General features: G+C 42.5%; 1 protein-coding gene across 2 annotated transcripts in view; it reads right to left on the minus strand.

Annotated features, from left to right (window-relative positions):
* Nucleotides 1-23227, minus strand: part of LOC126412445 (uncharacterized) — a 132393-nt gene that overhangs the window by 56542 nt on the left and 52624 nt on the right. For both annotated transcript variants that reach the window (XM_050082050.1, XM_050082049.1), the window contains exon 2: nt 4064-4191. In XM_050082050.1, the coding sequence (XP_049938007.1) occupies nt 4064-4138 (75 nt within the window). In that variant the 5' untranslated portion in view covers nt 4139-4191. The remainder of the gene's footprint in view (nt 1-4063; nt 4192-23227) is intronic.

A 23227-nucleotide genomic window follows, 5' to 3' on the forward strand; every position in this document is an offset into this window, starting at 1 on the left:
CTTTTACATTTGAAGGGGAACAACGCAGCCACAATTAATGATGAGTTGGTGAAAATGTACTGCAATAGTGCACCATTATATGACACAGTGGTTAGATGGCGCAGACACTTCCATTGTGGCCAGCCGAGTCGGAATGACGTGGCAGACCACCTCTCAGTGCAGAACAGGAAATTACAAGAGGAGGTGTGAGGTGCTGGTTGAGCTGTTTAGCTAAGATGCTACAAGTCTGATCTCCGGTAATCTACAGGACAGAGGAGGTCCAGTAAGATCACATAAATTTAAGAGAAACAATGTCGTGCAATGTATAACATCTCACTGGAAAGGAATTATTAAACGTGGCCCCATAAAGCATGAAAATACACTCCTGGAAATTGAAATAAGAACACCGTGAATTCATTGTCCCAGGAAGGGGAAACTTTATTGACACATTCCTGGGGTCAGATACATCACATGATCACACTGACAGAACCACAGGCACATAGACACAGGCAACAGGGCATGCACAATGTCGGCACTAGTACAGTGTATATCCACCTTTCGCAGCAATGCAGGCTGCTATTCTCCCAAGGAGACGATCGTAGAGATGCTGGATGTAGTCCTGTGGAACGGCTTGCCATGCCATTTCCACCTGGCGCCTCAGTTGGACCAGCGTTCGTGCTGGACGTGCAGACCGCGTGAGACGACGCTTCATCCAGTCCCAAACATGCTCAATGGGGGACAGATCCGGAGATCTTGCTGGCCAGGGTAGTTGACTTACACCTTCTAGAGCGCGTTGGGTGGCACGGGATACATGCGGACGTGCATTGTCCTGTTGGAACAGCAAGTTCCCTTGCCGGTCTAGGAATGGTAGAACGATGGGTTCGATGACGGTTTGGATGTACCGTGCACTATTCAGTGTCCCCTCGACGATCACCAGTGGTGTACGGCCAGTGAAGGAGATCGCTCCCCACACCATGATGCCGGGTGTTGGCCCTGTGTGCCTCGGTCGTATGCAGTCCTGATTGTGGCGCTCACCTGCACGGCGCCAAACACGCATACGACCATCATTGGCACCAAGGCAGAAGCGACTCTCATCGCTGAAGACGACACGTCTCCATTCGTCCCTCCATTCACGCCTGTCGCGACACCACTGGAGGCGGGCTGCACGATGTTGGGGCGTGAGCGGAAGACGGCCTAACGGTGTGCGGGACCGTAGCCCAGCTTCATGGAGACGGTTGCGAATGGTCCTCGCCGATACCCCAGGAGCAACAGTGTCCCTAATTTGCTGGGAAGTGGCGGTGCGGTCCCCTACGGCACTGCGTAGGATCCTACGGTCTTGGCGTGCATCCGTGCGTCGCTGCGGTCCGGTCCCAGGTCGACGGGCACGTGCACCTTCCGCCGACCACTGGCGACAACATCGATGTACTGTGGAGACCTCACGCCCCACGTGTTGAGCAATTCGGCGGTACGTCCACCCGGCCTCCCGCATGCCCACTACACGCCCTCGCTCAAAGTCCGTCAACTGCACATACGGTTCACGTCCACGCTGTCGCGGCATGCTACCAGTGTTAAAGACTGCGATGGAGCTCCGTATGCCACGGCAAACTGGCTGACACTGACGGCGGCGGTGCACAAATGCTGTGCAGCTAGCGCCATTCGACGGCAAACAACGCGGTTCCTGGTGTGTCCGCTGTGCCGTGCGTGTGATCATTGCTTGTACAGCCCTCTCGCAGTGTCCGGAGCAAGTATGGTGGGTCTGACACACCGGTGTCAATGTGTTCTTTTTTCCATTTCCAGGAGTGTATGAGTACCATACATCACAAGGATGTATTATTGAAGGGTCACATCTAAGTAAGCTAGTGGTCACTATAACAAGTTTATTGCAGTAACGCAACAGTGATTTACCCACTGAATCAAGCTTATAACCACAGAATAAGTGGACAAAAGGTTGTAGTTATGAGCTACAGCTTTGGCGCAGGTAGGTAGACACATGGCAGATTAATTTGAAACTATATCACGGATATGGCCAATAACTGCGCAAATGGTTAGTGATTTAAAGAAAGAGCCCTGGAAAAGCAAGAACGAACATCAATAGATTCACCAAAGTGCAAGGTGGGTGCAATTAGCTGACTGCGAATTTAAACCCTAATACAATTTAACTAGCTTTGATCCCTATCTCCTCGGTGATTGCATTGACAGCTCATGCTTACCACTACTAAACGGCGTAAGTGGGGAAGACGGCTCTGGCAGCGGCTGGAAATTGTAAGTCGGCTTGACCACTGTACTCTGCTCTAAGTCAGAGACATCCTTCTGTACAACTCTCAGCGACGAACTGGAGCAAGTGTTCCCTACGACCTCTCTACGGCAAGTGTGTTGTTTTACTCTTCGAAACCCGGCTAATTCTACTAGTGTAGGAATCTTGCTGGCCAGATCTCGTGAGTTCTGACTAATAATAATATTATAAAAAAAGTTTTAAAAAAAATTCCTACTCTGACGTATTTTGTTGTGATTAACCAATAACTGTGTGGTATGATGAGGAAGGCAGAGAATCTCTCAAATTACGTGACAGCTTTCCAAGTATAGCCAGTTAAGACCATAGCCCCGTGACATGGCTCGCAAAACGCTCCTTCTACCGAAATAATTACTGTGAAAGAACTACAGAACCTCTTACTTGGATTTAAACGAACATCCCCGTGCAAATATGACCAACGGCCAGATACGTGGTCTCAAGCTCTGAGTTTTTGACATGGCTTTCAGATATTTTCTCGCCAACAAGGATTTATTCTAGTGTGTCGCACAATGCAGTTTTTATGGATCGCAGGTTGCCCTTTTACGCATGTGCTGTGGGAACATGGGACACTGTGATTTCCCTGTTCTGTACGCGCTTGAGGGCAGCTTTCAATGTCAAGCAAGTTTGTGACACTCAGGTCTTTTTAAGTTAACACCCGTGCCATGAGCCAACTAAAGAAAGAGCCCAAGCCTGCTGCAAAATAATAGGTCTCCCTCACGATAGTAAAAGGATACGAAAAGAAGAAGTAACTAGCAGTGAAATCATTGGCAGTAGTGAATATTGTCTGCCGGTTCCTCGCAGCGGTAAAAGATGACTATACTCAGTACTGGAATGTGCGTATTACATTATAAAAATAATTAGCGTGACATTTTGAGCGTAAACTGTAGTGTAACAGATGTGCTTGTGATGGACAACCAGCTTGTCGGAAGGTAGAAGCAGAAAAACTGAGACTCAGTCATGGATCGGTTTTCAGTATCTTATAAAACATTTTCAATCTGACGAAGGCCACCACCTGCTGGCTTTCACAACTGATCACAAACATCCAAAAAGTCCAGCGAACTAACAAGGCAGTGAGAATGTTCAATATATGTAAGGCCGATCCTGATTACTTCTTTAGCCAGTTAATCTCATGGGGTAGTATCGCTACGACCCCAAGACAAGGGAACAATCCAACCAATGGACACATATGGATTTATCACCATCAGAAAGGTGAAAATCCAACCATCATGGGGGACAGTGATACTTTTTCTTTATTGTCATGGTGTGCTGCTAACAGATTATGCTTCTAAGAAGCAGACGTCACAGGAGCATACTAATGAAATCTGATGACAGGGTTATGGAAGACTGTCAAGCTGAAGTGTTTTGGGGTGCAATCGGCTATTTCTGCTGAGTACACAGTCGAATATGTTTAAGTTTTGCCATCCACCCTCCCCACTCGATTATCTCCTGACATGACTTCTCCCTCATTCTTTAGATGAAGCAACTATTGAGTGACAAGCACTTTTAAAGTAATTACGAGATGATTTTCGAGGTGAAAGGTTTCCTGAACAACCAAAATGTGGACTTTTACAACTAGAGTCTCTGCAGAGTTATCCTGTCGTTGCGAAAAATGTGTCACATTGAAGGACGAATATGCACAGAAAGACTAACATGAGGTTTCATGGTCACATCTTGATTATTTCGAGGTAGTAATTAAAGCTTTATGTCTATCCCTCCTATTTCAGTCAGATATTTTCTGCGTCTGGTGTTTCGTGAAAGAGACGAGATGTGTTAAGTGTGTAGTTGGGCACTCACCAGCGACACGGCGCCTACGATGATGGAGCCCAGCCGGACGGAGAACCAGAAGCAGAAGCTGTACATGACGGGCATGGCGCCGGCCCGCGGTCACGGGCGCCAGCCCGCTGGAGCACACGTTGCAGATCCTGGAAGAACAAACAGTAGTGTTGCTGGTAAAAGGACTCCTGTTCCGTAGGTCCCATAGGTTGAGTGGATAAACTGTATTGGCATCTGATCCCGAGATAGCCATTCGCATATCGGAAATAATATTTATGGAATTTGTGTGACGGAGTAGGTGTCATACAATGTATGCTTTCACGGCCGGCATTGTCTTCACTTAAAACTTCCGGGCTGACAGGCCGTGGTCAAAGTATAAAACTCTCTCCTGACGTTTCGTCTCGGACTGCGGGGGACATCCTCGGAGGTAAAGCGGCGAACTGCGAAGAGAACTCGAGGAAGCGCTGATTATATAGGCAGTAAAGAGGGCGCCACTGTCGATCACGTGGCGTTGGCTATGAGATTGTCTCTGGTAATGCCAACATTCTCGATTGAAAGTAATCGATCGTCACGCTTGCGGTGCAACGCTGACATCCAAATTTTATCCAATTTAACACCTTCGTCTTTCCTGTTAAAATTATTAAGATGTTTATCAATCTCGATAGCCTCTCTATACAAGCGTGCATAATAATGCAAGGTTTTTGATATGACGCTCGTCTCGCAGAATTTTATTTCATGATCACCTTCCTGGTAAACATGTTCCACTACGGCTGATTTATCCGTGTAACCCAGGCGGCAGTTCCTCTTAGGTTCAACAAGACGGGTGTTCACACTTCTCTTTGTGGTACCGATGTAAACCTGTCCACAACTATATACCCCCGGTGCAGCCAAAGAGTGTCGTGCATGTTTTGCTGACCTTAAAAATTCTTTTAATTTCCCAATGTGATCTGTGACCTTACTAATGAACGGAAGAAAAACTTTGCCCTTGGGCGACTGTTGTTCGTCGTTACTCCTGATTCTCGGCCTTGAGCGAAGTGCTCGATCTATATCCTTGCTAGAATAGCCATTCTTCACGAACGTTGACCGTAAATGTTCAATCTCATCTCTTAAATAAACAGGTTCACAAAGTTTGTACGCCCTGTCTACCAAAGTTTTCATTACACCTCTTTTTTGTCTAGGGTGGTGGTTTGAATCTTTATGTAGATAACGATCAGTATGTGTGGGTTTTCTATACAACTTATGGCCCAACGTTCCGTCTCGTCGTTTAATCACAGACACATCCAGGAAATTCAATTGCCCATTCCTTTCCGTCTCCATAGTGAATTGGATTTTCGGATTAATGCTGTTTAAATGTGTCAGGAAGGCATCCAGCTCCTCTGCTCCGTGTGTCCATACTACGAACGTGTCATTGACATAGCGATACCATCTGGCTGGTCTCTTACTGGCAGTCTGCAACGCCCGTTGCTCAAAAGTCTCCATAAATAAGCTAGCCACAGCAGGACTGAGAGGACTGCCCATAGCCACCCCGTCAATCTGTTCATAAAAGTTATTATTGTATTGAAAGTAGGTTGTGGTGAGGCAGTGTCGGAATAATTCCACAATATAGGTAGAAAAAATATCCGCTATGCATAAGATAGCTTCGTTTACCGGAATCGTGTTAAATAACTGACGAGGATATCATCCAGGCCCACGCTCGTTTCCTTTAACTTGTCAGTTTTGACGTTGTGTTAACAGCATTAGTGAAATACCTTTTCCTTTGCTTGCGTATAAGTTTTTTTTTAACCTGACACTGAACATTGTTTTACCTGTTCTAGACTTTGATTTGATGGTGGCTGCAGTATCTGGCCTCTCGCCTGACCACATACCACCACGGAACACATATACGGCTGGCGGGTTGCCACACTCTGAGGCGCCCCCTACCAAAGCCTGGGGTAAACAGAGACTGGTCGTACGCACCGCGCTGTGTACGAGGGTTATTCCAAAAGTAAGGTCCGATTGATTGCCAAATTGAAACCACAGTGAACATCAGAAATGTTTTACTTGTAACAATTAGCTACACCTTTCAGCTACTTCTCTACGTAGTCGCCGTTCTGACTTAGACTTTTGTCATAGCGTTGTACCAACTTTTCAATAGCCTCATCATAGAAGGCAGCCGCCAGTGCTTTCCGCCAATTCTCCACGCTGGCCTACACCTCGTTGTCTGTGTCAAAATGTTGTCTTCAAAGACAGCGGTTCATGTGACCAGAGATGAAACTCAGGGGGAGACAATTGCGGACTGTATTGTGGGTAATCTAACATTTCCATTTGAAAACGATGCAGGAGCATCTTCATTGCCCCTGCAGAATGCGGCCGAGAATTGTCGTGAAGACGAAACAGCACGACAGTTATGTAATGTTGGCTGCATAGCTTCAGGCGAAATTTCTCACCAGGCCCTCGTACTTGGCGGCAGACACTATTTTCTAGACATCTTTACGCACTCACTGCGAGCTCAGAAATGAGAAGAGCGACGTGATGCTAACTGGGGTTATACTAGAGACACTACCCAACACATCTGTGCAAAGCTTTATCGGATTTTCATAGTCGTTTCCATTTCGCGACCGATCGGACCTTACTTTTGGAATAACCCTCGTACATGCCAGGCCACAACAGCAACCTTTCCATCTGTATACTCGAAGAACAACAGCAACATAAACTTTAAAGTTAAAATCTTCTGGGTTGTTAGGCCATGTCATATTTCTTTCTAAAATAATCGACGTTTCGACCCCTCTACTGGAATCTCCTTCAGGATGTTTTGGTGTCCACTCCTGAAGAAGAACGCAGCAGAGGAGTCGAAACGGCGATTGTTTTAGAAATAAATATGACTCGGTCTTACAATCCAGGAGATTTTAACTTTAGTGTCAACGGTTACGAAAGCCCGCAGGCTTACATAACATAAACTTTCTTCTGTGTACAGGTGAGACTCCTGTGGACTCCGCGAGAGGCGTCATCATCGCCTCATCGCCAGCCAGCAGAGCGATCAACTAGCATCACTACATTTCGTTCACGCGTCACGTGACCCGTATAGAAATCCATCCGCCTGATTACGCCATCTGCTGCCATCTCCGGCAACATCAACGGCCATGAGACCGGATACATCGCCAACCATCTCACCAACCTGACTTCCACCCTACACCGATCAAGACTCTTATATGGACCATCGTGAGAATCTTTAGTTCTACCAGAAGTGGCTTTACTTCGCTACATTCCCCGTTTCGCCCCATCTCATTTTTATCTGTCTCCAGAACTTTAAGATTACTTTGATAGTGATGGAGGAATGTAGGCGGAAGTGAGGTTGTGTCTTGGTCAACAAACATTAAACAGTGATGGTATCAGCAAACGGTGGTCTCATTGGGAGAAATGTGTTCGTTGCCAGGGTGACTGTGTTGAGAAATAAATACGTAGACATGAAAAATAAAGGTGTAGAATGTTAATAGCGTTTGTTTGATTTAAAAAGCTTTGACAGTTGTAGCATAGAAAATTTGGATGCATTACTTTTCAGCACGCCATCGGACACAGGTTTGCTGTAGTTTTCTAAAGATATCTAGAACATGTCATCATAGAGGTCTGATAATACTTTGTAACCTCTATTCCTTTTACGGGTTTTTCCTGCTTTACAGCATTAATGCGAGCTGTACTTTTTGTAGCACAAAAAATAAGTACGCTATGTCTTTTCAAAACATTTAGTATATTTTCGGAGAATCAGTAATCTTCTTTCTTCTTTTTCCTGATCGTATCACACATCTTCACGGAATCGGAATGTTAGTCTGGATTTGTCAGTGTTAGTGCTAGAGGGAGGCCGGATGCTCTCCCTATCGTCACCTCTCCCCCCCCCCCCCTCTCTCCCTCTCCCCTGGATGCAATTTCTGAACCCCATCTGTCTGCATCTGGTGTGAACGTGTAAGAACGTATTCTAAATGTTTGTTAATGGTGTAATGAGGCGGGACGTGGGTACTAGCCTGATATTTACCTAGTCGGATGTGGGAAACCACCTAAAAATAACATCCAGCCTGCCGAGTGGGTTCGATCCGGGTCCGACAAGCCACCCCGAATCTCGGAAAAGGCATGTTGACGCGAGTGGCAGTCTGGGCGGTTCAGAATCAATATCCTTCTAAAGAGCATTTTCGAGAGGTTCCGTTAATACCTTTTTGTAATACTATTTGTGGACTCAATCGAATGAGCTGATCCTGCTAGTGCTCCACACAGTGTGGGAGATGGTTCCACTCCACAAACAAGCAAAGGCCCTTTAATCGAAACTTGGAGACCATTTTTGTAGTATGTCTTTTCGTTACTTGAACAACATAGCTTTTCCACTAACTAAAAATTAACTGAAAACGTAATTTATCACCAATAACACAGAAATGTAAGTTTTACGTCAGAATTTTATGTCAGAATTGACACACTCAAATGCCTCCAATAATTCATAACAACATCTAGTCTCTGGATTTCAGAAATTAATCTTGCGTAGTATTGTGTTCAAGTTTGGATTTCAACACGTCACGACTTCTACGAGTCTCACAACTCTACTGGACGAGAAGGAACTGTACATAACAATTTCCCACGAAATCAGTACCTTTAACAAAATCGGAAAACATGAACGCATCACCACTTTCTGGACAGTATTTCTGTTTTATCTCCGCCGTATGATAGGAAAGTCACACGCTGCCTTATGGATAAGAGACTTCAGATTGTACACGACAACAGGTCATCCTGCGGGGAGATATTGCCTATCTGCGTGCGCCTGAGAGGTATTTTTCACGACACAAACACGGTCCTGACGAGATCCGAGATTGCAGCGAAGCGATAGAGGAAATAACGAGCAAGGGTGGAGTAAGTATTACGCTGAGAGAAACGAGGCGATGCATCGCTTGTCACGTTATCGACCGGCCAGCCCGCTTGTATGGCAGTTTTTCAGAGCTTAGTAAACGTACGTTACGTATGAGAGTTTTAAGAGTTATAGCAAATTACGTCGTCTGCTTTTGTGTAAACAATAGGATACTTGAAATTTTACAGACTGCTTCATTTTAGGAAATCATTCTCCTCACCAACAAGTGAAATTATGCATAATGAATTTCGCTATTAATACCCTACTTCGAGCAACTACAAGTATCGGGATAACTTCTTTAAAAAATTTTCTTCTCTACTTCCGAGTACCTTCTGCTTGCACCACTTAAATAATCCAAGTTTTTCTTCCACTGTCTGCAACTTTGCCTAATTTCTCTTCAGTAATGTCGTTCGTTTCCGAAACGTGCCCGGCCAATTTTCCTTTCCTCTAGTAAATCGCAACCAATATATAATACCTTCTTCTTTTCCACATCTTTTTAGTAGCTCTTCACTTACCATCTTCTCCATCCACTTCAGTTTTTCAGTTTCCTCCCAGCAGCATTTCATAAAACTGTCCAAGTTTTTAATTTGCTCTTCGTCTCCGTTTAAGCTAGAGAGCACCGCATTGTGAAGGCATAGCATTTTATTTGCGAGCAGCAACAGATACAAGTCAAACACCTTTAATGTTTCTCAGTTTACGAGCATATCTTTTAACCTACGTTGCGTGAGAAAATATGGTATCTGTATTTGAAGATCTGGAGGCCAAAAAGGTGGTAACAGACTTTTGATTCTATGCTGTGTAGTTGTTCTATTTGAGATACGAAGAGAAACTATCCATAAGACGCGTTCTAAGATTCAGAGGATGACTTTGGTTGTTTAAATTCTGTAAATTTTCACTGGATCAGAGTTGAATCCACTATCACCTAATCTAGTAAAATAACAGCGGAGACTTTAAACCGTCTACTTCGTATTCTTCTCATCACTTCGACTCAGATGATCTCGTTGTCAACGGAATGTTGACGTTGCTCATTTTTCTCGTTGATAGATATTTGGCAGACTCGTAATATCGGTACCTAATAACCGAATCACTCCAAACATATGACTGTTTTGAAAAGAAATTTAGTAGATGAACAACTAATCCGTTACTGTTGGCTGTAGCTGCTATGCATCATGTATACTTCCACCAACGTACTATTGTGTAGACTTTACGATTGCGGCTTTATGTGTCCTTCCAGAAATGTTATTAAGCTTTTCGTGGAATTTTAGCTACTTTTCAACATTATTTGCACAGTCCGTTGTTTTTTACTTTTCACCGAATTTTTAGATCATTGTAGGATTAATTGTGAACGGAGATTTTTTGTGGCCAATGCAGTATTTTCCTGATTGGCGACTCCATAGAGTGCTGTGTGCACAATGACCATGTACGTGAAATTAAAGAGAAGGTTAGCGTTGGCCGTAACTGAACTCATAGGCACTGGTGTCACGTTATTATCAGTAACCAAAGCTTATGAAACGATCACAATAACTGAACTATTATTATTCAGATATTGTGATCGTTTCATAAGCTTTGGTAACTGATAATCACTTGACACCAGTGCCTGTGAGTTTGATTTGCACACCACAGCACTGAAGATGATCACTATGTGATTGAAAATCGATTTTGCTGTCAATAAACCATCAATATTACGGCCAACGCTGACCTTCTCTCTAATTGCAGTATTTTCCGTTGTTTTTGTATGCCTAAGCCGCTGACCATTACCGAATCTTCCACGATTAGACAGCTTCTACATCAAATGCAAGATGATGGAAACTTCATTTATCTATTTCACGGCCTGTATTTTTTCCGGCAGTAATATTCCGAACCTTTTATCAAAAACAGCATTTTTCTTGTGACAAAGTCTTCATCAGATATTTTAACTCGCCAGGAAGTCACAAGACCGCAAAAACTCCTCGAAAGGGTACAATATTGATGGAGAATTTCTTATCCTAATACTATATCCATGAGAAGTCACAAATTTTTATGCATAAGGTATTCTCCAAGAATCTTTTATTTACGCAGGTAGCCCACATATTTGAAACATTTCTGAAACGCTCTCCAAAAGTATCCGCAACCCTTATCTATAAAATATTTCCTTGATTAACTCAAAATAGAGCTCCCAGAAACAGAAATAATAAACAAGATATGTTCTAACACGTGAAGAACTGAAGATTCGTCCAATGTGAAAAAGAAATGATAAAGAACGTGATTGTAATCACCTGTCTGCTGTCTGCCCCGAAGTAGGAGTGAGGAGGGGGGGTGGGGCAGTAATGGATTGGCGCGATGCCTGCTATGCTGAGCACTGAGACGCCTTTCCTTTTGTATCAAGATGACACGAAAGCAAAGCCGTCGCTTGAAATACTCCGATGGCTACGTCGATATCTGCAACGTGACAAGAGTGAAGTCTACAGAGAATGGCAACCGGATTACTCAGCTCTGGCACTTTCTGATGGAACGCTTCCCGTTCAAATTCACGTCGAAGCTGGCGCTGACATCACCTAAAAGCGAAGTTATTACTCTAAGTAGTTCGGCAATGCAGATAGGGTAAGGTATTAATTGTAGCGCAGACGGCAGTCAAATTTGGCATACCGTAGAAAGAAATTAAACAATTCAAGGAAATAGTTTCTTAATGTTCGTAGGGAGTCCTTGACATAAAATTAGTGGTATTTTATTAATTTTATTTTCCGTTAGTATCACTTGACAGAAACTATGTTGCCTTCACATTATTTTACCTGGTCCACATGTAGCGTTCACACTAATTTTTTCTTTCTTATCGTCACGAGTCTCCTGGCTCATTTGATGTGGCTCGCCACAATTCCTCTCCTGTGTCATCCTTTTCATCTCAGGTTAGCACTTATCCCCAACGTTCTCCATTATTTGTTGGATACATATAATCTCTGTTACACTTTATAGTTTTGGCCTTCTCTGGTTCCCTTTAGTACCTTGGAAGTTATTCCCTGACATCTCAACTCACAAAATACCTTGACATGATCTCTGTACACAATATTTGATACAGATAGAAACTTAGTAGCACATTATCACCTCAGTAATAATGTTGTAACTAAGTCTGTATCGGCACTGCACCAGTAGTGTGTCGATGGTTCCACGAACAAGACTGTTTATTAATATGGCATATTTCAATATGGTGTCTCTCTATAGTCCAATGCACTTGCTGGTAATTTCGTAACTGCGACAGTTGATTGCAGAACACGACTGTTGACAGGAGGGTGCGACCGACTACAGCCCTTGGGCCGCATTTCATAATACTGTGCAGATGGTTACATTGGATCACCGTGATTGGCTGTCGCTACGGGAGATAATAAGCTCGTTCCTCGTTGGCCCTCCTCGCTAGCTGATCTCATTGTCCTCCCTGGCTGGTGTCTGTGGGAGGTGTGGCAAAGTAGTTCCTTCGCAGAACGTGACCTCTGTTGAACAGCCATCAAGACTTGACCTATTGCGCAGGCAACCTGGAACACAGCGATGTGGGAAGGGATGTATCCGGCTGTCCAAACAGCAAAACACACATCTCACTTCCTAATCTGATTCCTTCTGTCAGCTTTGCCAAATTTAATTCGACTACATTCAGTTACTTTCTTTTACTTTTGTTGATAATCATCTATAACGTTTCTACAAAAGGCTAATTAATTCGTTCAACTGATTTTCAGGTCCTTTTATGTTCTTGACAGATTTACTATGTCGTCAGCAAGCATCATAGTTTTTATTTCTTCTCTCAGAACTTTAATTCCTTTTCCAAATTTCTCCTTGATTTCCTTTATTGCTTGCTCAATGAACACACTTAATAACATCAGACTGACTCACTCCTTTCTCAACAAATGCTTCCTCTTCACGTTGTTCGACACTGCTGCCTGATTTCTGCATAACTTGTGAATAACTGTATACTCCCTGAATTAAATCCCAGCTGTTGAAGAATCACAAGAAGAGGAGGTATACTTGAAACAGACCGGGAAATACGGGAAGATTCCAGTTACCAGAATGAGATTTTCACTCTGCAGCGGAGTGTGCGCTGATACGAAACTTCCTGGCAGATTAAAACTGTGTGTCCGACCGAGACTCGAACTCGGGACCTTTGCCTTTCGCGGGCAAGTGCTCTACCAACTGAGCTACCGAAGCACGACTCACGCCCGGTCCTTACAGCTTTACTTCTGCCAGTATCTCGTCTCCTACCTTCCAAACTTTGCAGAAGCTCTCCTGCGAACCTTGCAGAACTAGCACTCCTGAAAGAAAGGATACTGCGGAGACATGGCTTAGCCACAGCCTGGGGGATGTTTCCAGAATGAAATTTTCACTCTGAAGCGGAGTGTGCGCTGATATGAAACTTCCTGGCAGATTAAAACTGTGTGCCCGACCGAGACTCGAACTCGGGAGTCCCGAGGGTAGGAGACTAGTCAGGAAGAGCCAGTGCGCAAAGAAGTGGGATAGGGAAGTATTAAGGAATGAAGAGATAATTTTTCAGTTATCCGAGGCTATAGCTACTGCGATAATTAATAGCTCAGTAGGCGGTTCAGTTGAAGAATAATGGGCATCTCTAAAAGAAGCAATCACATAAGTTCGAAAGAAAAACATACGTGCAAGGAAGGTAACTGCGAGAAACCATTGGAAACAGAAGAAATACTTAAGTTATTGACGAAAGAAGGAAGTATAAAAATCTTAAAGGAAATTCAGGTGCACAGAAATATACGCCACTTAGGAATAAAATAAACAGGAAGTGCAGTGAAGCTAAGACGAAATGGTTGCACAAAAATGTGAAGAAATTGAAAAAGTAATGACTGTCAGGACTGACTCAGCATATAGAATAGACAAAACAAACTTTGGTAAAATTAAAAGCAAGGGCAGTAAAATTAAGAGTGCAATAGGAATTCCACTGTTAAATGTACGGGAGAGAGCGGATCGGTGGAAAGAGGACATTGAAGACCTTTAGAGGCGGAGAACTTGTCTGATGACGTGATGCAAGAAGAAATAGGAGTCGACAGGGAAGAGATAGGAGATCCCGTATTAGAACCATAATTCAAAAGAGCTTTGGACTACATCAGATCAAGTAATGCAGAAGGGATGTATAACATTCCATCGGAATTTCTAAAACCGTTGGGAAAAGCGGCAACAAACGACTACTCACGTCGGTGTGTAAGATATATGAGACTGGCGATATACCATCAAACTTCCGGAAAAAACATTATCCACACAGTTTCGAAGATAGCAACAGCCGACAAGTACGAGAATTATCCTACAGTCATTTTAACAGCCCATGCATCAAAGTTACTGACAAGGATGTTATACAGAATAATAGAAAAGAAAATTGAGGATGTGTTAGATGACGATCAGTTTGACTTTAGCAAAGACAAAGGCACCAGACAAGTAGTTCTGACGTTGTGGTTAGATAATGGAGCAAGACTGAAGAAAAATACGTTCGTAGGATTTATCGACATGGAAAAAGCTTTAGACAATATGAAATCGTACAACATGTTCGAAATTATGATTAAATAGGAAAAGAAGGGTGACGTACAATATGTACAAGAACCAAGAGGGAGCAATAAGACTGGAAGACGAAGAACGAAGTGCTCGGACTAAAAAGGGTGTAAAACAGAAATGTATCCTCGCCCCTATTGTTCAATCTAGACTCGAAGAAGCAATGACGGAAATAAAATAATCGAAATTTGAGATTAAAATTAAAGGCGAAAGAATATCAATGATAAGATTCGCTGATGTCATGGCTATTTTGAATGAAAGTGAAGAAGAACTACAGGCTTTGTTGAATGGAATGAACAGTCTGATGAGTACAGAATATAGACTGAGTGTAAAGCGAAAAAAAACGAAAGTAACGAGAAGCAACAGAAAAATTACCCACGATGGAAGGAGCAAGGAGGGTATAAAAAGCAGACTAGCACTGGCAAAAAGGGCATTCTTGGCCAGGAGAAGTCTACTGGTATCAAATATAGGCCTTAATCTGAGGGAGAAATTTCTGAGACTGTACATTTGAAGCACATCATTGTATGGTAGTGAAATATGGATTGTGGGAAAACCGGAACAGAAGACAATCAAAGCATTTGAGATGTAGCGCTACAGACGAGTGTTGCCTGATAAGGTAAGGAATGAGGTTTTCTGCAGAATCGGCGAGGAAAGGAATATACGGAAAACGCTGAGAAGAAGGAGGGAAGTAGGGACTGAATGATAGGACATCTGTTAAGACATCAGGGAATAACCTCTATTGTACTCGGGGGGAGGGGGGGCTGTAGAGCGCAAAAAGTGTAGATGAAAAAAGAGCTTCAGAATTTCAAAGAATGAAGTCCAGTCAACATCGTCGAAAGTTTTATCTAAATCTACAAAAACTAAAAACGTAGCTTTGTGTTTTTCTAACCTACCTCCTAAGATATTTTTCAGGGTTAATATTGCCTAGCGTGTTCCCCCATTTCTTTGGTACCCAAAATGAGCTTCCCTGAGGTCGATCTCTAGTATTTTTCTGTCTTCTGTTTATAATTTGTGCCAGTATTTTGTGAGAATGACTTAAAAATGAGAGAGTTTGGTAATATTCGCTTCTGCTAGTATCTTCCTTTTTGGGCTTGGAGATATAATAAGCTTCATGATATCTGACGGTATTTCACGTACCTTATACATAATCCCTAGGAATAGCTTCGTTATGGGTGTCACTGTCAATGATCTCAGTAATTCTGAGGGAATATCGACTACTCCAGGGGTCTTGTTGAGATTCAGGAACTTACCTTTCTACAACACTGGTTTCATGTTCCTATGATAGTTCCTCTATAGAGGGTGTAATTGCAGATATTTATAATGTGGTACCTTTATATGCAAACTCATTAGTGTGCTGGTTGTTTTTTCTTTGTGTCGAACAGAATTCCTACAAATGTGTCACTGATTTTAAGACCTGATGTTTTATGCACAGTAGCACTACGCCTGTCGGTGTAGATTAACTGTTTTGCGTCCATTCTTCTACATATGACCTGTTGCCCAGGTGAAAGTAAGCATTAATGGCTTGCTCTTGCCGTATATACTTGGAGGTAGTAATCAAACTAAAAATGTACAACACGTAATGGCTATAATTATTAGTCTGCAGATGATGTTAATATTGATGTAATATTGTTCAGTACATCACTCACCAACAGACCCTGCACTTACAACTTGGAGTACAAACCAAACTAAAAACATATGATATGTAATTTCTATAATAACTATTATTAGTCCGGAAATGACGTAAATACTGGTGTAATGTTTTTCAGTACACTGTCCTCACTCAGCATTAAAAATTTCTGCACTTATACCCGTTATATTCCCCATATTCTTTCCACTTTTAAGCTTACACTTCTTTGCTTAGTACTGGCTTGGCTTGCCATCTGCGTTATTGACATTTGCGGCTGTTTCTCTTTTCTCCAAAGGTCTCTCTAATTTTCCTATAGACAGCATCAATCTTTCTCCTTATTATGCGTGCTTCTGCAGCCTTCTATTAGTCCTCCAACCGTAACGTCGTAACTGTTTTGCACTTTCTGTCAATCTCATTTTTAGATTTCTTAATAGCCTTTTGTTGTTCCCTTTACAAAATTTTCATATTTTCTCCCTTCATCAAGTGAAAGTAGTATCTCCAGTGTTATCAAATGGTGGCACTTCATCTCGTCTTATTGCCTACTTGTTTCCTTGCTGCTTACCTATTCGTCTTCTACCCTATTTCTTTCCCTCGTTTCAGTCAAGCGTTGCATAATGCTTCCTTAGAACTCCCAACAACTTATTGGTCTTTCAATTCATTATGGACCTATTTCTTTAATTTCCTAACTTTCTGTAATTTCTTCTGTTCATGTCAATGAATTATGAGCAGCGTCCACATCTGTTCCTGGAAATGTTTTACAGCTTAAAAAATGATTTCGAACTCGCTGTCTTACCATTATACCATCTATTTGAAACCGGCCTGTGTCTCCAAGTCTCTTCCACGTATACAACCTCCTTTTAGTATTATTAAACCAAGTATTAGCAATGATTAAATTGTACTCTGAGCAACATTTTAGCAGCTGATTTCCCCTTTAACTCCTCTCTCCCAGTCCTTGTTCTCCTGCTGTTTTTCCTTGCCTTTTTCCTCTTCCTCACGTTCCCATTCGAACTTAAATAACTATCTGAATAATTTCTATTATCTTTTCATACATTTTGTCAATCTCTGCAAATGGCTCTGAGCACTATGGGACTTAAGATCTGAGGTCATCAGTCTCCTAGAACTAAGAACTACTTAAACATAAGGACATTACACACATCCATGGCCGAGGCAGGATTCGAACCTGGGACCGTAGCGGTCGTGCATTTCCAGACTATCAATCTCTTCATCATCTTCGTAGCTAGTTGGCATACAATTTTCAGTAGTATTGTGGGTCTTGGCTTCGTGTCTGTCTTGGCTGCTATAACGCATTCACTATGCTGTTCATAGAAGCTTACACACATTCCTATTTTTATTTATTATTAGACCTACACCTGAATTACTCCTCTTTCATTTAGGATTTATAACCCTATATTCACCTGACCAGAAGTCCTGTTTTTCCCATCTCCGAACTGCAGTGATTCGCATTGTATCTAACTTCAACTTATCCATTTCTCCTTTTATATTACCAATCCAGTTAAGGGGCCTAATATTCCTCGCTCTGGCCCGTAGAATGCGTTTTGTTTTTCCTGATGACGCCGCCCTCCTGAGTAGCCCCAGTCCGAAGATACGAATAGGGAACTATTTTAACTTTGGAATATTTTACCCAAGAGAATCCCAGAAAGTCGTGCAGTAGTACTGCATACCCTTGTGAAAAATAATAGCTATTATTTCCTCTTCCTTTCAGGTATTCTCAGTATCAGCAGAGCAAGGCCAAGTGAACTAGAAGTTACAAGACCAGATCAGACTGTTGCCCCCAGCCATCCCCATTCCTCCCCCCACACACCGCCTTGCCTTCACGGTTGCATATGTATTGTTGGGGCGTACAAGCCACCTCGCCTTGGTAAAATCCATGGTTCACTGGGAGTTGTGTGATAGGTGGGGGTGGAAACATAGTTCTACATTCTAACCCTATTGCATCTAAGGAAACGTTAAATGCGCAAGGATATGAACACATTTCTCACCATCGTGTATTGCGTACTTTAGAGGAACGGTCTGGAGACTGTGGTTGTTTGTATCAGCATGACAATGCACCCCGTCAAAAAGCAGCATCTGTCAGGCAATCGTTTGCGAAACTTAACATTGCTGAAATTAACTGAACTGCCCACAGTCCTGAGCTAGCCCAATAGAACGCCTTTCAGATGAGTTGCGTCGATTTCGTTCCAGAACTCAGCGTCCAACATGATTCCTCCTCTGGTTTCGGCTCTTGAGCAATATGGTCTTACTGTTGCTCATCATTCTGCGAACTGTCGTCTTCGATCGCGAAAAATGTGGGAATCAACGTCCCAAAAGAAATATTGGTTTCATTGACGCCATTTATGCCACCCCATGAGGCATTCTAAGCGGCGGGCAACCATAAGAAGACAGCGTGATTTGAACGATGGTATCGCGGTTCTGACCTCCATCAAAGAGGCGTCAAAAGAGGGTAAGAGGAGCTGTGACGACCTTCCTACCATATGACACATCCACGCTGGCGTTCGTAAGGTACCTCTTATTTACGGAAAAAAGCACATTTTACATTATTTCCTGTTTAGCTATTTCACATAAGTGAACTGAATGTAGCGGCCATTTGGTACTGTGAAGAGTAAGGAGCGAGCGGTAGGTTCTCACGCTGGCTAGCAGAGGCGGTTGGGCATCTGGTGCTTTCAGAGCCAGTGGGATAAGGTGCCGATGCAGAAATCTCTAGCGACGTCAGCAAAGAGATACATAGGAAGAGAACATTTATTCTGGCGTGAATCAAGTAATTTAATAATTTTGTTCGTAATGCGAGGCCGCAATCATAATATATTTCTTCAAAGTCAGTACCGCCATTAGACTTGTTTATTGACAGTGTTACATTTACGCTTACACAATCATGATTTCGGCTTCAAACTGCCATTATCAAGTGTTTTAAGTGTTATAAATTGCCTAAGATGGCATACTATCGCATTAAAATACACTACTAGACACATTGTCTAAGAGTCGATATTTATGGCAGAACCTATTGCTTTGTTTCATTACTGAGAACACCATCTTGACTTTAAAGAAAGCAAGTAATTGTTATTAATAAATATTTGCTAACAAAAGTTGCCTTTTGCCATTCAGACATTAGTAGGAGTCTACAGTTCATGTATACTATCTTTCAGTAATTTTGCTATGCCAGGGAACATTGTTATTAATAAATAAATGAATAGGTTTGGCGTAACAGAAGATGTGCGATCTCCTACGAGTTATATCGATTGTACACTCTGGTTACAGACTGTGTGGCATAGTTGGCAGCCGTCGATAGGATGCCTTTCGATCAAGTCATGCGGTAGACCAAGCTGTTGTATCGATAATAGCTTATAATCAGTTTGAACAAGTTGATTTTACGATCTTTCTTAAACAAATGCACCATAATAGGATCCCGGTAAAATTATTTGCGTAAAAAAACTTCTTCCCGCTTCATTGCGTAAAAACTTAGACAGTAGTACTGCACTCTCAGAACCCGACGGCGCTGCTACGTCTCTGCAAGGGGACATAAGACTACGGGAGCATCTCCACATAAGAAGTAGAACGGAATGGCTTAATTATCCCAAATCTTTGGTGGGAAAGAGTGGTCGATTATACTGTACGCCCGTTATACCACCATCTACGGACTCAGGCAAAACTGAGACCTTTCTGGAGGTTTAGTGCGAGTGGGGGGTTCTTGCATGTAGGGCAGAATTGTGGTGAAATTTGGTGCCGATGTGACATCACTGAACTCACTTTACACGTCACATGAACTTCTGAGCTCCGGCCTTTTTTTTTCGCAAGAGTGGACAACTTGCTGTTCGACACGTCGCGATCCAGACGGTGACTTTGAAGGGTGACACGGTTGTGCAACAGTACAGAGGAACTCAAATACCCAACAGCAGTAAATTTATGGAATTATTTTATTACGCTACCGGTTTCGGTGGGTCATTGGCACCATCTTCAGGCTCCTAGACACGAAACTTCAGGAATCATTATTTAGATTTCTCCACAACTGACGTGCACATTTCAAACACCTAACGACGAGGGTGTTGTCGTTATAAGTGTGAAATGTCCACGTCTATTGTCAAACTATCTACGGAAATCAGTTTGATGTAGGGATCCCTGTGGTAAGCACAAACGACTGACAGCTTATCTGTTTCGTATATAGGTACCTGAAGATGGTGCTAATGAGGCGCCAAAACTGGTAGCGTAATAAAATTATTTCCTAAGTTTACTGCTGTTGGATATATATTTTCTGCAAGTCGTCGACCAGCCGCAGTTCCGTTGTTCTATTTATACAATATAAAATTACAGAGGAAGGTTGTAGGCACCTTTTAGCCAAATTCCAAACATCGTCGGAATGGAACACAGTTGCAGCGTTTCGAAAAGGTGATCCTCTAATTCTGTTGCGCAGTGTAGGTGCTCAAATACTTTTGATCAGATAGCGTATATACATGTTGTTACAGGTCCAGTTTAATAAGGAATAGGCAGGTACTCGGCTGTGGCTTTATGGTAGGAACTGAAGGAAGTATCTTCAGGCATTGGATTATCTCAGGAGTGCCGCAGTCAAGTATTGTGGAAGCTTTGAACAGAAAAGTGTCGATCTCCTTTAGGATACCAAGAAGGGCCCAAACATTTGACAGTGCACGGGAAGGAGCAACACATTATTCAACGTTACTCAGCAGCAGATTTGTAACGATGTGCATTTTCGTAGAGATTGCCTTTATTTTGGAGACTGTTCTGCTTTTATTAAAGTTGTTTTAGTTAGTAAAACTGTTTAGTTACTAAAGCATTTTTTTCAGATTCACGAGTCTTATTTTTCATTCCTTGCTCCTCTTGCAGATAAACTCACTCACGACCGCTATAAGCAAATGATACAAAGATTATTATCGAGCGCAATGGTTTAAATTAAATGACACTGTCAGTACATGTGCTGAAGAGATAATTGGATGACGGGGAGTAACACAGAAAGAGCGATGAATTTAAGGCCTACCTTAGCATCTGATGGATGAAAGAAAGATGGAAAGCAATAGTGTCAATAAATTAAAGATCAAGAAGAACTTCGGCATCTAGACAAAAATATGCCGAGTTAGACCGTCGAGTCAAAAGAAGCCGTAGAGAGGACAAAAAAAAAAAAAAAAAAAGAAATGGTCTGAACGGAAAGGAAGAGAGGTGCGGAGTGCTAAATCTCGAATTGAAACCAGTACATTATACCGTACTGTTCGAGAATTAACTGCAGTCCATAGGTTTTCAAACGGTCCCGTAAAGGTTAAAGATGGCTAATTTCTGAACATCAAAGATGAACAAGCTGCAGGATGGGTTCAGTACTTCAAAGAAACCTTAAACTAGCCCAACCCACTCATTGCTTACGACTTCCAAAATGACCCAAAAATACAAGAGCTTACGGTAAAAAGATGTGAGATCAGAGATTTAATGGGTGCACAGCAATAAAAACAGTTAAAAACGATGGGTTGGATGAAATCTCAGAGCAAATTCTAAAATATAAAGGTTCGGTCTTAATTCATCACCTTCTATACTGACAATACCTGTCAGAAAACAAGGCACGTTTCAGAAGGCTGGAGGCGAGGCAACATTGTTAAACTACAGAAAAAAGGAAATCTAGCCAAATGTGCAAAACCTGAGAGGCATCACGCATTTTTCGGTGGCAGGCAAAGTCTTATCATCGTTCTTCCAAAAAGGATACGAGAAGCCGCAGATTGTTGATTACGAGAAGAACTGGCTGGATTTCATAGTGGAAGATCCAGCTCTGAGCAAATATTTATTCTGCGAAACGTAATAGACCAATGCATTGAATTCAACTGTCCACTGCACCTACATTTCGTTGATTTTAAAAAAGTGACAGAACACACCGAGAATTATTGTGCAATGTTCTAGGCCTACATGGAATTCCTCACTATCTCACTGATGTTTCCAGAAATCGATACCTAGATTCGAGTTTCTGTACACGAACAGTAGGTGGGAACATACCTTTCTTTGGTATTCTGACGGGTTACACAAGGACGCATTTTCACACCATTACTTTTTCATATTAGTCGTAGATTTCATAATGAGAAAAACTATAGACAACTCCTATCTGCGCATACGTTTGTAAGATCTTAATCTAAGCTTACGGATCTAAATGGCATCGATCTTCTGGCAGACACACCACAAAGTTTACAACTAATGGAAGTTGGATGGAATGGCCAGATCCGTAGGCCTAAAAATAAACAGTGATAAAACAAAAACAATGTGCATGAAAAGTTAATCAACTCAAATTATAGCGTAACTGGAGGAACTACAAGATGTTGACCTATTTACATATCTCGGCAGCTTTAACTGTAATAACGGAAACTTAAGCCTCGCGTTGTAGCCGCCCGGTGTTGGGCGATTTGTCACGGTACGCGCGGCTCTCCCCGTAGGAGATTCGATTCCTCCTTCGGGCATGTCCTTAGCGTAAGTTAGTCTAAGTTAGGTTAAGTAGTGTGTAAGCTTAGGGACCGATGACCTCAGCGTTTGGTCCCATAAGGTCTTACCACAAACTTCCAAATTACCATAGATGCAGACATCACCAGCAGAAGTGGGAAAGCTTATGCTTAAACGAATGCGATCCATAAGGCAACTAGACTCCATAAGTAAGTCCACAAAACATCCTACCGATAGTCGTGTGAGATAACAGACTCATTGTTTTTCAGCAAAGATGCTTAAGGCGAATTTTGAAGATCAGCTTACGTGACCATGTTTCCAAAGATGAAGGGAGCGAAGAAGTAGTATACGCAGCTTGCATAAAATCGTTGCTGAAAGAAGACTAGAGCTTGCGGTGCATCTTCTACGCTTGAAAAATAGAAGAACCCCCAAACCAGAACTGTTGTGGAAACCGTTAGATAGATTTAGAGGTAGAGGAATACGTCGTAACACGTGGAAATGAATTGTTGTAAAGCATCTTCAATGCACGGACTCAGTGAGGAAGCTGAAAATCTGGCAGCTTGTCGAGTTCGCTAGAGGAAACTTGTTGACTGATATGCTACCTAGCGTCAGAGGAACTAGGACTAAATAAGTAAGTTCGTTATCAGTCGGCTAGATAGCCCGTTATTACAAAAGCATTCGATAAATAGGATGAACTGTTCAGTTGTTGAGACTTCGGTAATTGCACGGAACGATTGGTCAGGTA

The sequence above is a fragment of the Schistocerca serialis genome, chromosome 7 (assembly GCF_023864345.2).
Source record: "Schistocerca serialis cubense isolate TAMUIC-IGC-003099 chromosome 7, iqSchSeri2.2, whole genome shotgun sequence".
NCBI lineage: Eukaryota > Metazoa > Arthropoda > Insecta > Orthoptera > Acrididae > Schistocerca > Schistocerca serialis.